A 15,697-nucleotide genomic window follows, 5' to 3' on the forward strand; every position below is an offset into this window, starting at 1 on the left:
CTCAGACACTTAATAATTACCTAGCTGTGTGGCCTTGGGCAAGCCACTTAACCCCATTACCTTTCAAAAACTAAAAAAAACTTAAAAAAAAAAGAAATTAAGAATTAAGAAAGAGAAGCAAATAATATATCTTTTGTAACTATGTGCAGAAGATGAATTCGTATCCAAGTAAGAGACAAAGCCAATGAAAAAAGATAAAACAGAAAACTTTGATTACTTAAAACTGAAAAACTTCCGCATGGACAACATAAATGCATCTAGGATAAGAAAGGAAATGGTTAAACTATAAAAAAATCTTGATATCAAGTTTCTCTGGTAAGGGCTTAGTTTGCAACTTGCATAAATTATATTTTACATGTATTTATATCCACACAAACATATATACATTTATATATATATATATATTTATATATGTCATTCTCCAATAGATAAATGTTCAAAGAACATAGACCAACTTCTCAAAGGAAAAACTATAAATTTGATCACATGAAAACAATGTTCCAAATCACTAATTATAAGTTACTTATAAATCAAAACTACCCCGAGGATTCATTTCATATCCTGTAAATTGACAAAAATGGCAACATTAATGTTAATGTTAGTAGGGTTTTTGAAAGATAGGCAGATTCATTCATTGTTGGTGGAGCGGGAAATGGTACGACCATTTTTGGAAAGCAATTTAGAATTTTAAAAATAGAGAGATTACCTTTTGAACCAGAGACTCAGTTACTGGCTTACACTCCGAGGCAATCATCAATTAGAAAAAAAAAATCCCCTCATACTCCAAAAATATTTATAGCAGCATTTTTTGTGATAGCTAAGAATTAGAAATATGATACTACATGAATATAATGGAATATTATTGTGGTGTAAGAAATGATGTCTGTGATTAACATAGAGATGCATCAAAAGATCTATATGAAGTGATGCAGAATAAAGTAAGCAGAAAAAAAGAAAACAATATACACAATAATGCCAACAATGTAAATGAAAAGAACAACCACACAAAAAACTGAAACTATTTGTAAAAATATTAAACATATTAAATTCAAATGAAGAAATAAGAGATAACATTTCCCAATTTACCCCTTTGTGGAGATAAAAACCACAAATGTTACACATTGCAAATGTTTTTGGACTTTTTCAGTGTGTCATCAGTTAAACTGACTATTTTTCTTTTCAAAAAAAATATGTGAGATGACTATTGGAGGGAGAAAGGAGGGCTATATGGGATATCATTATGATGTCAGAAACAGAAATTATCAATAAAATTTCATTTTTTTAGGTTTTTTTGCAAGGCAAACAGGGTTAAGTGGCTTGCCCAAGGCCACACAGCTAGGTAATTAAGTGTCTGAGACAGGATTTGAACCCAGGTACTCCTGACTCCAGGGCTGGTGCTTTATCCACTACGCCACCTAGCCGCCCCTAAAATTTCATTTTTTAAAAAGATAGTTGGTAATTTTGGAAAGAGCAGTTTCCCTTGAATGATAAGACAGATTAATACTATTTGGAAGACAGATTTTAGAGTTAAGAAGAGAGTGTGATTAAAACAAATTATAGCCAAGATCAGGAGGAAAGCAGAAAAATGGGGGGGAAGGTTTTATAGACAATTTCTCATATAGAAGTCTCATATTTCAAATATGTAAAGAATTTTGTAATATCTATAATAATATGAGTCATTCTCCAGTTGGCAAATGGTCAGAGGATAGGAATAGGCAATTTTTAATGAGGAAATCAAAACAATTTATAGTAATCAGAAAAAAATGCTGTAAATCATTATTGATTACAGAAATGAGGCATCATTTTAGTCAGATTGCCTAAAATGATTGATGTGGAGATCAACAAATGTTGGAGGGAATGTGGAAAAATTTGGACAATAATTCATTGTTGATGGAATTGTGAACCAGTCCAACTGTTTTGGAGAGTAATGGAATTATGCTCAAAGAATTATTCAACTGCCTATATTATTTGACCCAGTAATATCACTAATAAGCCTATTTCCAAATATAATTAGGGAAAAAGGAAAAGATCAATATGTTCTAAAGTATTTATGGTAGCCCTCTTTTGTGTTTTTGTTCTTTCCATTTACATTGTTGGAGTTATTGTGTATATCGTTTTCTTTTTTCTGCTTATTTTATTCTGCATATAGATTTTTGAAGAATGACTAAAGAAATTATGGTATATTATTGTGATGGAAAATTACTGTGCTATAAAAATAATGAACTCAGTGAGCTTAGGAAAACATGGATAAATTTGCACAAAATAATGAAAAAGGAAATGAGCAGAACCAATACAGAATATTGCATACAGCAATAGTAATGTTGTTTTCACAACAACTTGGAGCAGTTAAGACATTTTAACTATTATAAGTACACAAATTAACTACAAAGGACACATAAAGAAAGATGAACTAATAAATAGAAGTAGGAATAGAATGATATTCATACACATATATTTGTGTCTAATGGTAGCCATCTCTAGGGCAGAGGAGAGAAGAAAAGAAAAAATAAATTTACATGTTAAGTTTATTCTATATTTAAAAGGAATAGCAATTTACACACAGTAGATTTGCATTCTCGTGTGCAATCTTTTTTTATTATGCTGTGTAATGAGATAAATTTTATTCCATAAAATAAAAATGAAATAAATAAAAATAAAAAGAGTGAGAGGAAAACAATAGAGACAATTATTATAGGGCACTTTCTCTAAGTGTTTAGCAACAAAAGAGAAGTGAGGTGTAAAATGATTAACTGGGAGAATGGATATACCAAATGAAGAATTTTTTTGAGTGTGGAAATGAGATGGGGTCACTTATATATGTAGAAGAGTTTCTTTTGCCAACAAGAACCACTTCTTTATATGGCTCTGGAGTGAAGGAGAAAGTGGAAAAAGACATGGTAATGATGCAAAATGAGAAGGAAAGAAGAAGAGGAACACTCAATGAATGGTCTCATTTTTTTCTGTGAAATATAGGGCAATATTTTCAATGGAGAGAATGAAGGGTGGGTTAGAAGAGGTTTAAGAGATTTAGGAAAGAGGAAAGGAAGATGTAAAAGGGTCACACTGCCATAGTGGGGCTTCATTTGAAATATGTAACAGAAATTTGCAATAGACCCAGTCAGAATGATTTTGTGATTTTCTCTATGTACAGCAACACATTGGCTGCATTAGTTCCATGTTTTGCCCTTGAGATAATGCATAACTTTTGACTAACTCTTATGATCTTGAACACAATAAAGAAAATGGAATATTGGAATATACTATATTGACAAATTATTACAGTCACTAAATATTTATTAATCACCTACTCTGTGCCAAGCACTGAAAATAAGTTTTTAAAAGTTAGAAAGTTAGTCCATGCCCTCAAAAAAACCTTACAATCTGATGGGAAAAGACAATATTCAAAATGAAACAGGGGTGGTAGTGGGTGGAAGTTCTTGATATAGAGATAATGTTGGAAAATACCAGAGTGGTGCAACCAAGTGTGAAATGGAGTTTGCTAGGCTGCACATCCTTAAATGGAGGTTCTAGGAGGAGCTCTCCATTGCCACACTCTCCAACCAGAGGCAGGGGTCACAGGAGCAGGAGTCAGTGACATTCCAGAGTTGAAGTGTTCTCATAAGATGGAGAGATTCCTGGGACAAGATGGCAAAGTCCAGAAGAGTGCAGCTATATGAAAAATTTACCAAATATGAGACTAAACATTGTGCTAAGCACAGTATAAAAAGAAAAAAATAAAAACAAAAATAGTCCCTTGGATAAAGATGAATTTGGCATATTTGAGGAGGGGGGTATCTTTATCTAACCTAGCAGACCTAGAAATATCTTGTTCCTTCATCTGTTCATACCCTTTCTGCCTCACAATTTCCAAAGCATATAGACCTGGATTTAGAAAGAAGTTTGGAGTTCATCCAATTTAAACTCCTCATTTTACACATTGAGAAAATTCAAAGTCCAGGGATTAAGTGATTTGTCCAAGGTCACCTTGCCCAAGGAGATTCAAGTCTAGGTCTTCTGACTCCACATTCAGCTCACTTTCTCCAATTCTTCCCTGCCTGACATGAATTTCACAATTCTACTCACAAGGGGCTTCTGGAGATTTGGAGATGGTTTTGATTTTATTGTGGTTAGGATCACACAGGGACTTTCCAAAGGAATTTCCAAGATTCCCCTATTTTCATTGGAAGGGCAGTGACGGTGAAAAGAGAAGGGGAAAAAAAAGACACTTCTTTTTCCTCTCAGAATTTACCAATTCACTGAGATCAGGATAGGATACAGAATCTTTATATAGTTCTTATCTGGAAATTCCCCAGCTAGATTAGATGCTCCTGAAAACCATGTTGAATATTACTTTCATTCTACCACTACTCTCCTCCCTTTCCTGACGACCCTTCCATACCCTACATATCAACACAAAGCTTAATAATAGCCAACATTTATTTAGAGTTTTAAAGTTTACAAGCATTATCTTATTTCATCCTGACAATAACCCTAGGGGGGAAAAGTGCTATGATCATCCCTATTTTACAGTTAAGGAAACTAAAGCAGAGATTTTATATGGCCAAAAGTCATATCACGTCTAAGAAAGAATTGAACTCAGGTCTTCCAGACTCCAGGTTCAGTTCACCATCCACTATACCATGTAACTGCCTCTAGATTTAGAAGAGAGGTCAATCTTTCATAGATTGTTAGAGATTCTCAGAATCGGTAGAAATTCAACCACTAAGTCCAACTTTTACCTGGACAAAAAAAATCCCATTTTCCCATTCCTGACAAGGACTCACCCAATTTCCACTTGAAGACTTCCAAAAAGGGAGACCAATCAAGACAGTAATTTTGAAATGATTTTTTCTTTACATTAAACTTAAATATCTGCACCTTCCATCAAGCATTCCTTGTTCTGCTCTCTGGAATCACTTACCTCATACCTAATCCCTTTTCCAAATGTCGGTCCTCTAAAACTTGAAGACAATGAAAATTTCCCCCAGGTGTTTAAGAAAGACCTCATGAGCATGTAAAACTTGGAGATCCCACAGACTGGCTTCATTTCTCATTCAACTGCACCCATGTGGACCAGGCATCTTCCACCTCACTCCCCACCCTTTTTAACTTCCATTTGTGTGCTAATTTTTCCCCTTGGATTGTAAGATCCTTGAGGACAAGGAGAGTTTTTCACATTTGTATCCTCAGCACTTAGAAGAGTGCATGACAGGAATTTAATAATTTTTATTGAATGACTGCATTCACAGAATCTCCATGAGGAAGGGACCTGAGTGGTGTCTAGATCCAATCATACCTGAGTTGGAACCCTTTCTAATCCATACCCAACAGAGAGTAATTCAGCCTTGCACGTTTGCCTAAGGGCTTCTCCTAGGATGTTGTTTGTGATCCATTTCAAAGCCCTCACCCCAAATCAAAGAACTTACGCTGAGTGAAGTGAGCAGAACCAGGAGAACATTGTACACATTAACAACACTATCACAGGGGGCGGCTAGGTGGTGCAGTGGATAGAACACTGGCCTTGGAGTCAGGAGGACCTGAGTTCAAATCCAGTCTCAGACACTTCATAATTACCTAGCTGTGTGGCCTTGGGCAAGCCACTTAACTCCACTGCCTTGCAAAAACTAGGGAAAAAACCCAACAATATCATGCAACAGTCAGCTAACTACAGTGGACTTGGCTCTTCTCATCAATGCAATGATCAAAGATAATTCTAAAACATTGTGATGAACTGGCATCAACATCCAGAGGAAAAAAACTTTGGAATTTGAATGCAGACCAAAGCATACAATTTTCACCTTTTTAAATTTATTTTTTCCTTTTTCCTTCTTGTGTCTTTTTCCCTTTTTTTGATTCTTCTTCTTTCACAGCATGACTAATACAGAAATACGTTTAACATGACTAAGCATGTATAAACTGTATCAGATCACTCATTATCCTAGGGTGGGGGGAGGAAGAAAACATTACAAAAATGAATATTAAAAATTAGCCCTATATAGAATTATAAAAATAAATTTAAAAGAGCTTAGCATACACAGTAGGTGTTTATTAACTACTTATTCCCTCCTCATCTGAAAAAATAGAAATGCTAACAATAACACTTGCCTCCCCAGATCTTTGTGATATTCACAGCAATTCTTAAAGTGTTAGATGGCAACTGCAATTATGAAAAGTGTCATTATCATTATTACATTTTAGTATAGACCTTGACAAGTTAAAGATTATTCAGAGGAGCTAATCTGGTAGGAAGGGTCTGGGTTCTGTGCAATAGGAAAGCCTATTGAAGAAAAGACTTGAGGATGATATCGTTGCCATCTTCAAGTTATTGAAAGGCTAATTTGGAAGAAGCTAGTTGGTCACCAAGCATGTACAGAGTGCCTACTATGTGTCAAACTCTATACTAAGGAAGGATCTGAGCCAAGTCTTTATGGAAACTGAGAACCAGAGCTAAAGAAGAGAAAGTATTCCAGGGTGCAGAATAGGCCAGTGTACTAGAACTGCAGCTACACTGAGGGAAGTAACATATATACAGAGAGAGAGAGAGAGAGAGAGAGAGAGAGAGAGAGAGAGAGAGAGAGAGACAAAATGGGGCCTGGTTGTGAAGATCTTTGAATGCCCAAGGACTTACATTTCATCCTAAAGGTAACAGGGAACTACCAGAGTTTCTTGAGAAGGGGGAAAGGACCACGGTCAAGCCTGTATGTTAGAAAGATTACATTAGCATTTGAGTGAAGTATGAAGGAAATTGGGGAGAGGTTAACGAAGGCCTTAACTAGGATGGTGATTGTGTAAGGGAAGGGAAAAAACAAACATGAGAGATATTGTAAAAATGGAAACAACCAATTGGATACATGGGGTGAGTGAGAGTGAGAATTTTACGGACACTGAGGTTCTGAGCCTGAGAAACTAAGACAATAGCAGTGTCCTGGTCTTGAAATTGGCAATTTCAGATGAGGGAAGGGTGGTTTTGCTGAGAAAGATGAGTTCTGCTTTGAAAATGTTGAATTTGAGATGCCTATGTTCATCACCATCATCTCTAGTATTTATAGAACAATTTATGTTTTACAAAGTATTTTTCAAATTTTTTTCCATTTTTGTCCTTATCAACAACCTTGGGAGTTAGGTGCTTTTTTTTTTAACAAAATTTCCCCATTTACAAAAATATCCCCATTTTGTAAATAAGGAAACTGAGGCATAGAGAAGTTAAGTGACTTGCCCAGGATCACACAGTCTCAGGACTTCTTGAGTCCAGGTCCACCATTTTATCCACTGTGACATCTGGTTCCGTGGTTGAAATGCACAAAAAGAAGTAAGCCAAAAGGATTAAACTTGTCCTGCTTGGCCTCCAATGTGGCCTGGTAGATGTTACACAAAGGCAGATTTAGACCTAATCTACCAGCGTATGGGAAGTTTTCTGGGAAATATTGAGCAAGAATAAATAAACAAGTCTGTTGCATGCTCTGCATGTTTCAAAGGGAAGGACATAGGTGTTATCATTTTGGTCTAGGTCCAATGTAGAGATTCAAAAGAAACAGAGACCTTGGTTCTAGTCACTACCTGGCTAAGTGAAAAAGTCTAAAGTCTCGTAGACAGGCAGAATGGATAGAAACACAAAAATGAACCATAACCCCTTAGAGTTGGAAGAGATCTCAGAGTCCCAGCCATGGTTCTGAACTTAACATAAATTAGCCCAATGAACTCTGCCCAAGATTCCCCAACTAACTGGTATGCTTTGGTCCTAAGAGAGCTACCAAAAAATGAAGTAGATGAAGTCAGAGGCAGAGAATCATCCAGAGGAGGTTCATTTCTAGCCAGATTTGCAAAGAGAAGAGGGAATAGACTTTTATTCTTCTTTCCTTATCTTTTAGACCAGTAGTTCCTAACCTGGGACAAAAACGGTCCAGGAGGGGGAAGGAGGTCAGAGAGTTATTGCACTGCATCCAGCTGTTATTTCTATACTATTTTAACACTTTTAAAAATTCCAAAATTATGTCATTTAACTCTCACCACAACTCTTGAGGTGATGATGTTTGTCCTTTGTTCTTGAAGAGGACCATAATATCAGGGAGGTGATGCCATGACAGGTAAGTGAATTGGATTTGAGTCACCAGCCTCACTCCAGAATGCCAAGCATCTGAGACAGGATTTGAACTTGAGGCTCCCTGACTCCAGTGCTGGTGTTCCATCCACTATGCTGTGGAAAGGCTGACGTGAACTCTAAAATTTGGAGGAAGTGTAGCCCAGTGCTTGAAAGGAATGCTTAATAATTCCTAATTGATTTACCTGTTTTACTTTTTCATGGATTGTAAATCTGTTCATTTTTGTAATGCAAAAAAAAATCATCAATGGGACTTTTAAAAAAAAACAATGAAATAAATGATAATTGACTGACCTACAGATGCGGAGGGAAAGCATTGGAAGCGTGGAAGACACCACTGAAAATGGCAGAGTCTGGAGATGGGGTGTCTAGGGCAATGAACATGAAGGAGTCCAAAACTGATAAATAACATAATACATTGGGTTGAGGGGAGAAGGGGATCTTTAAGAGGACTAGAAAATTAGGAGGAGGGCAAGTTATGAAGGGTTTTAAATGCCAAACAGGATATTATACTTTTTTACTAGGGGTGATAGGGAGCTACTAGAGTTTATTAACTAGGAAAGACATGATTAGACCAACACTTTAGGAAAATCACTTTGGCAGCAGAATAGAGGATCGATTGTAGTGATAAGAGACTTGAGACAGATAGGCCCACCCACAGGCTACTGCAATAGTCTAGGTGTGAGATGAAGAAAGCCAGCATCAGGGTGGTGGTAATGTTCAGAGGAGAAAAAAGGGCAGATTATATGTTACCACAGGATTTGGCAACAGCCTGGATATGAGTGAGACCAAGTGAGCAGAGTCATAGATAACACCTAAGTGGTGAGAGATCAAATCCAACCCCTTTAATTTTACAAATAAGAAAATTAACACCTAGAAAATTGAAGTGATTTGCCTGAGGTCACACAACTCACAAGTATCTGGGGCAGCTGTTTTGCTATCTCCAACTCACTGTTATCTGCTGTGCTGCCTAGCTGACCCTCTTTCCACATCACCATATTGCCTCTCAAGAAAATAAATCTGGCCATGTCCACAGCAATCTTCAATCTGCAAAGTGTTTCGCAAGCATGATCTCTGATCAAACACATTCACATCAAGCATTATCATCTTGATGTTTATTTCATTTCAACAAAAGGTCAGTATAATAAGCAACCATCCCTACTGTAGACCTAATGCAGAACATGTAAATTCTGTAAATGCTGTGATGGCTATTAAAACACAGGTTCACTTAAAAACAGGATCCAATTTATAGTAGTTTTCTATCATCATGGATTTTTTAAATCAGTTGATATTATCATTAGGAGATCCTCAAATATTTTTGATGTTAAAAAGGAGGAAGCTGGGGGAAGCATACTGAGTGGAGACAGGGGACCTGAATTTGAATCATGATTCTACCTCTCACTACCCAGGGTCTTGGGCAAATCCTATCACCTCTCTAGCCATCTGTAAGACAAAAGGGGTAGATTTCCTCAAAATGGACTAAATGCCTCAGAGTTCCCTTCCAAGTCCAGATCCATGATCCTCAATGACTCAGACTCAAAAAAGACTAGGAACCTTCATTTAGATCCTGAACTCAAGGACAAGACTTGGGTCATTGTGTTTGGTTGTTCCTGGCCCTGGCTAAGCATCTACTCTGTGAAAACAGTGTGTCTAAAGCCCCAGTTCATGAGAGCATAGAAGACACATCTATCTCAAGGACAATGGAGAGGACAGGAACAGTAATCAGTCTCCTCTAGGAAGAACCTCTCCACGGATTTGCAGTGTGTGTGTGTGTGTGTGTGTGTGTGTGTGTGTGTGTGTGTGTGTGTGTGTACACAAATATAAATGCATACATATGAATGTGTGTTTGTATATTGTTAATATATCCTAAGATCACCAGAGTAATAAGGGGCACAAACTTTCTCCATTACTCCCTCCCATCCAAGCCACTTTCTCCAAACCTTTAGCAGGACATGATAGTAAAGTGGTAAACTCACCCAAAAAGTCGTAAATAGATAGAGGCAGTGTAGGAAACGAAACCTCCCTGTGTAGACAATGGCAGCAGGGACTTCTGTTCTAAAGAAATGCACAAAGATCACCTTCAGCACAATTCCCAGGTTAACAAGACACACTGTCAGCACGAGCAACATCAGCCAAGTCATCATACTACTGGAGGGAGCTGTCACCCAGAAATCCTTTGGACAGAAAAGCAAGTTCCTTTATAGGTTGCCTCCCTCTTACTTCACCTTTCCATAGTCAGTGACTTTGCCAAGTTCTCAAGGCCCAGTTTTTCCCATATGATGGTTTATCAAAAAAAAAAACCCAAGGTGAAGAAAGCTGCCAAGTGACCTACTTTGGGGTCCAGTTTAAAGACTGTTATTGCTTCTCAGTAGCTAAAGGATCTTGGCTGAACCATCTACTCACACTTTCTAGAACCCTAATTCCTCAGCTATAACATGTATGGGTCTTCCTGCGTTTCTCTACATGTTTCATATTTTTAGCAGATTTATATTATTTTACATAAATATACTACAGTTATTTAAACATTTTTCAATTGCTGGGCATATAGCTTATTTACAATTTTTTGCTATTGAAACAGAATAGCTGGGGGTAGCTAGGTGGTGCAGTGGATAGAGCACTGGCCCTGGAGTCAGGAGTACCTGAGTTCAAATCTGGCCTCAGATATTTAATAATTACCTAGCTGTATGGCCTTGAGCAGGCCACTTAACCCCATTGCCTTGCAAAAACCTAAAAAAAAAAAAAGAAAGTAACAGAATAACTGTGACTAGCTATAGCATGAATAGATTTATTCTAATCATCTGTTGAAGGCAAATCAAATACTTCCGTTTTCAGATATTTTTCTGTCTTCTCTCCACTCTTGACATATATATATATATATATATATATAATAGTTTCTAAATAAGGTGTTCTTAGTTCCATTAACTTTTTATATAATTTCATAACTATTTTAATGTAATTGTTTTCCTTTGCAATCCTATAGATTTTATTTTATGCATGTAATAACCTAATTTGGAACTAGGTGTTATGGTACCAACCTGTAATCTCTGCTACTGAGAAAGGCTGACATGTATGAATCTCAAGGTTGGGAATTCTGGGCTGCAATAGGGCTAAAATTGTTTGAATCTGTCCAAAGTCTAAAACTAATATGATCGCCAGGGAGATCAGGACCATAAATGACCACCGCACATTCAACCTAGGAAAGATGGGGAGACTCAATTTCTTTTTTTTATTTCATTTATTTTTTTCTAATTTCATGAAAAGATAGTTTTTTTTAATCCATCCATTTGCAAGCTTTTGAGTTCCACATTTTTCTACCATTCTCCATTCTGCGTGTACAATTGTGTTTAACTTATTGGTCATGTTGTGAAAGAGGAATTAAAACTAAGGGAGGAATCATAAGAAAGAAAGAAAAAATAATAAAAATTTTTAAGAGTGAACATAGTATGCTGAGACTTACAAGATAGGGAGGGGGAAGAGAGGGGAGGGGAGGGAGGTGGGAAGCTTCTATTTTAAATCATTCTGAAAGAAATTCTCAGCTCCCCATCTCCTTGTTCTATAAGGACAAGTACCTTATCCTACCACAAAAGCATCCTTCCTTACTATGGACAAAAATAGAATTCTTAACTAGTGAAGAATTATTTCTTTGGTTAAAGACTTCATGAAATGTCAGCTCAAAGGCCCTTTAAAAAGTATTTTAGTCTGGCTCATACATTTTAAAGATGAGGAAGCTAAGACCCAATGGAAAAAATTGCTTTTTTCAATCTTGAGGTCCCCAGAGGAAGTGAATGGATCTGAAACTGACCATTAAGCATGTCTTGAAGGAGCTGAACATGTCCTGCCTATTAAAAAGAGAATATATATGCTTTCTTCAAAAGATGTGGGAACTATCATTTTGTGTAAAAAATATTTGGGAATTTTAATTGGCATCAGAGTGTGGTGAACTAAGTTAATGAATGGAAATCCTATGATAATTCAAACATCTTTGATTTTGTTTTGTTATTGCTGGGATATAGGTGTAGACTATAATTCCTCTATATGGTTAGTGGATAGTCTTTGAGAATGATTGTATCTGAAAAATTCATCATGCTGAAGTCATCCAGGTGATGGAACTTTTCTGAATTTAGTTTAAAACTAATCTGGTCCTCTAATGCAAGAAAAAGAAAGAGAAGGGGAAAGAAGGAAGGAAGGAAGGAAGGAAGGAAGGAAGGAAGGAAGGAAGGAAGGAAGGAAGGAAGGAAGGAAGGAAGGAAGGAAGGAAGGAAGAAGAGAGGGAGGGAGGAAGGGAGGAATAAAATATAAATATCAAATAGTATAATATATGTAAAATACTTTGCAAACCTTAATGTATTATATAAATATTAACAAATAGTTTAAATATTATAACATTATTAGTTTTTTTTATTGTTTAGTCATTTCTGACTCTTTGCAACTCCACTTGAATTTCCTTGGCAAAGATACTGGAATGATTTGTCATTTCCTTCAATAGCTTATTTTACAAATGAAATTAGGGCAAACAAGATTAAGTGACTTGCACAGGGTCACACAGCAGTAAGTGCCTAAAGCTCGGTTTTAACTCAAGTCTTCCTGACTCTAGATCTAGTGCTTTATGCCACCTAGTTACCCCAAAATCATTATTATTATTATATCCTGTTCATATTTTTGATAGAGTTTTGATAGAAATAGTATTGGAACAAGTTGCTATCTGATAATTATTCTTTTATATATGTTCTGCTCATTACTGTTATTAGCATCTCAATTGATTAATCTAAGGATTTCCATAGCAGCAAGATGATTAGACTCTGCACCTCCATGGTTTCTGCCAACTCTAAGATTCTATAACCTGAGAATATTTTGTCCAGAGCTGACCTGATTCCCTTCAATTGACTGCAAATAAGATGACATGAGGGAGGCAGTATGGTATGGAAAAACTTCTAGATTTAAAGTCATAGATCTGTATCCAAAATTTTAACAAATCAATTAGCCACCCTGAACTTCAGTTACCTCATCTATCAAATGAGACTTCCCTCATTTGTTAACTGGAAGCCCTCTATAATCCTTCTTTAAATCTTTCCCCCTAAATTCTGCATGAAAGTATTTATGTCATAGTATAAGTGTGGGGTTCTATTGATAATCCAAATCCACTTAATAGTAATGTTTGTTGGATAAGAATACTTATTGATTTGATCAATCAATCAGAATTGAGTATGAACAAGGCTTATATATATATATTTCCTGTGAATCTGTCAAAACCACAGGATGCAGCACTTGAGAACTTCCTTGAGGAATGCGTATAAGAAAAAGAATTTCTTTCAGAATGATTTAAAATAGACTTCCAACCTCCCTCCCCTCCCCTCCCCTCCCCTCCCCTCTATCTCAGAGTCAGAAAGACTGAGCCAGAAAGGAAAGAATAAGGTCATACAGAGCTGGACCAGAAAGAATTGGGAGGTCAAGAGCCACCAAAAAAGAGGAAAAAGAGAAGGGAAATATCAAGGTAGGCTGTTAATCCTATAGACATCTCAGAATATAAGACTCAAATGAACACCACGAGTTTTAGCCAGCTACATAATGAAGAAAGTTCCAATAAAATGGTCAGCTGTTTCTCCAACTTTCCATCTGTCTACCTGTGCACAAACAGTAGGAAGTCATTTCCTGCAACCTGTATTTTGTCTCAACCTCTTTTTGGTTTGATTAAAAATAGGTATAAAAGTAAATTAAGGGAGAGAGTCAAAGTTCTTCCTAAATGCTAGGAATTTACTCAAGTTGGAACTTAGAGAAATCATGCTTTTTGTCTAAAATAAGCTTCTAAAGTCAACAGAAAGAAACCACCTAGTTCTTAAGAGTCGTTATATGGCCCTAGGCTTAAAATTGATCTCATTATTACAACAAGGTTCCCCAAATGCAAATAATTCAAAGAAACAATTGTGCTGAACTTTATGTTGCATAACATCTCTACATTGCATGACTTGAAGGGTTTCCTTCATTCCAAATAATTGATTTCATCATGTTCTCAAAAGGTTTAATAGAGGCTCCAAAGAAACTTTAAGCCAATGACTCTTACATTTGTAAACTTCTATATTTGTTTCATGCATTTGAAAACAGTATTCTCTTTTAATTGATATATTATTTTTCCAGATACATGTTATGAAAGTTTTTCAGTATTCATCCATATGCATATGCATATCTTTAAGGTACATAATTTCCATCCACCCTCACCTAAGAGGTGAAAAGTCAGGTAAATATTGCACATACACATTTATATTAAATGTTTACAGATTAATCATTTTTAGTATGAGTAAGGGAAAAGAAAGACAACCATGGGATAGAAAAGAAATACATAAGAGAATTTTTTTTTAAAAAAGTAAACATAGTGTTCATCAGATTCTAAAGGGTTTTTGTTTTGTTTTTCTTTGTCTGAAAAAGGATAGCATTGCTAATAGGGTTATCCCTCTGAACTACTGAGAGGAGCTGAATCTATCAAGGTTGATCAGTCACAAGGTTGTTGTTAACATGTACATTAAACTCCACCCCTTCCCCAGTACTTTCTGAAATACCTGCACCATTTTTAACAAACTTCCTTTCATCTTAAATTTTCTTACTCCTTCCATCTTTGAACACACTGAGAAGTTTCCTTCCTGATGCCATGACTTCCTTCACCAACCTTTCCATCTCTGTGTATTTTTAATACTTTTGCTCATAGCCACCAACTCTTGGTTCTGCTCCCTTCACTCAGCATCAGATCCTGTAATTCATTCCATGCTTCTCCAGAGTCTCACCATTTATGGTTTCTTACAGAACAATAGTATTCCATTACATTAATATGCCATAATTTGTTCAGTCATTCCCTAATTGATGGGCACCCTCTCATTCAATTCTTTCCCACTACAAAAAGAACTATTATGAATATTTTGGAACATGTGAGACTTTTCCCATTTCTTATGATGAAAACAGTATTCTGAGAAGGGGTTCATAGGTTTCACTGGACACTGCCAGAGGGATTCAAAATCAAAAAAGTTAAGAGCCTGTCTTAAACTATAGTTTATGGGGTGAAATCACTGATATTGGAAAATCATTTTTAAAGTAATAAAGCATTACTGAAAATATGTAAATTAGGAGGGAAACAAGACTGGATTTTTGATTGGTTTGCAAAAATCAGTTTATTTTTCATAGACCCATCAAAATGACCTGGCATCACAGATTTGAATTTATGCCAAAAAAAATTAGTTTCCTGGATAATACAATGTTTAGTGATGGAATGAGGATCAAAAGCATCCAAAACATGTAGGAGGGTCACAGAAGTTACCTTCAAAGGCTGTTATCTGGAAGTAGGATTAGAATTATTCTGTTTAGCTCTTTCCATGATGGTAAGAATTGGAAATTGAGGGGATACCCCTCAAAATGGAGAATGAACAAATTGTGGTATTTGAATGTGATGGAACACTATTGTTCTATAAGAAATTGTGAAGGATGAGACTTCAGAAAAGCCTGGAAGACTTACACGAACTGATCTAAGCAAAACGAGCAGAACCAGAAGAATATTATATACACTAATAGCAACATTGAGTGATGATCAATTATGATAGACTAGTTCAATGCCGCAGT

The 15,697-nt window shown here is 36.2% G+C and overlaps 1 protein-coding gene across 2 annotated transcripts in view; it reads right to left on the minus strand.

The window, feature by feature from the left end:
- The window catches only part of LOC141509127 (arylacetamide deacetylase-like 4), a 54,011-nt gene that overhangs the window by 21,386 nt on the left and 16,928 nt on the right, over positions 1-15,697 (minus strand). The window contains exon 2 of one of the 2 annotated variants that reach the window (XM_074218406.1): positions 10,075-10,153. Coding sequence is in view for 1 of the 2 variants with exons in the window: in XM_074218405.1 (XP_074074506.1) it covers positions 10,075-10,242 (168 nt within the window). In the remaining variant the exon portion in view is untranslated. Of the gene's footprint in view, positions 1-10,074; positions 10,272-15,697 lie in introns of those variants that run through there. The other variant, XM_074218405.1, reaches the window with a different exon arrangement.

Source organism: Macrotis lagotis, chromosome 1 (genome assembly GCF_037893015.1).
Source record: "Macrotis lagotis isolate mMagLag1 chromosome 1, bilby.v1.9.chrom.fasta, whole genome shotgun sequence".
Lineage (NCBI taxonomy): Eukaryota > Metazoa > Chordata > Mammalia > Peramelemorphia > Peramelidae > Macrotis > Macrotis lagotis.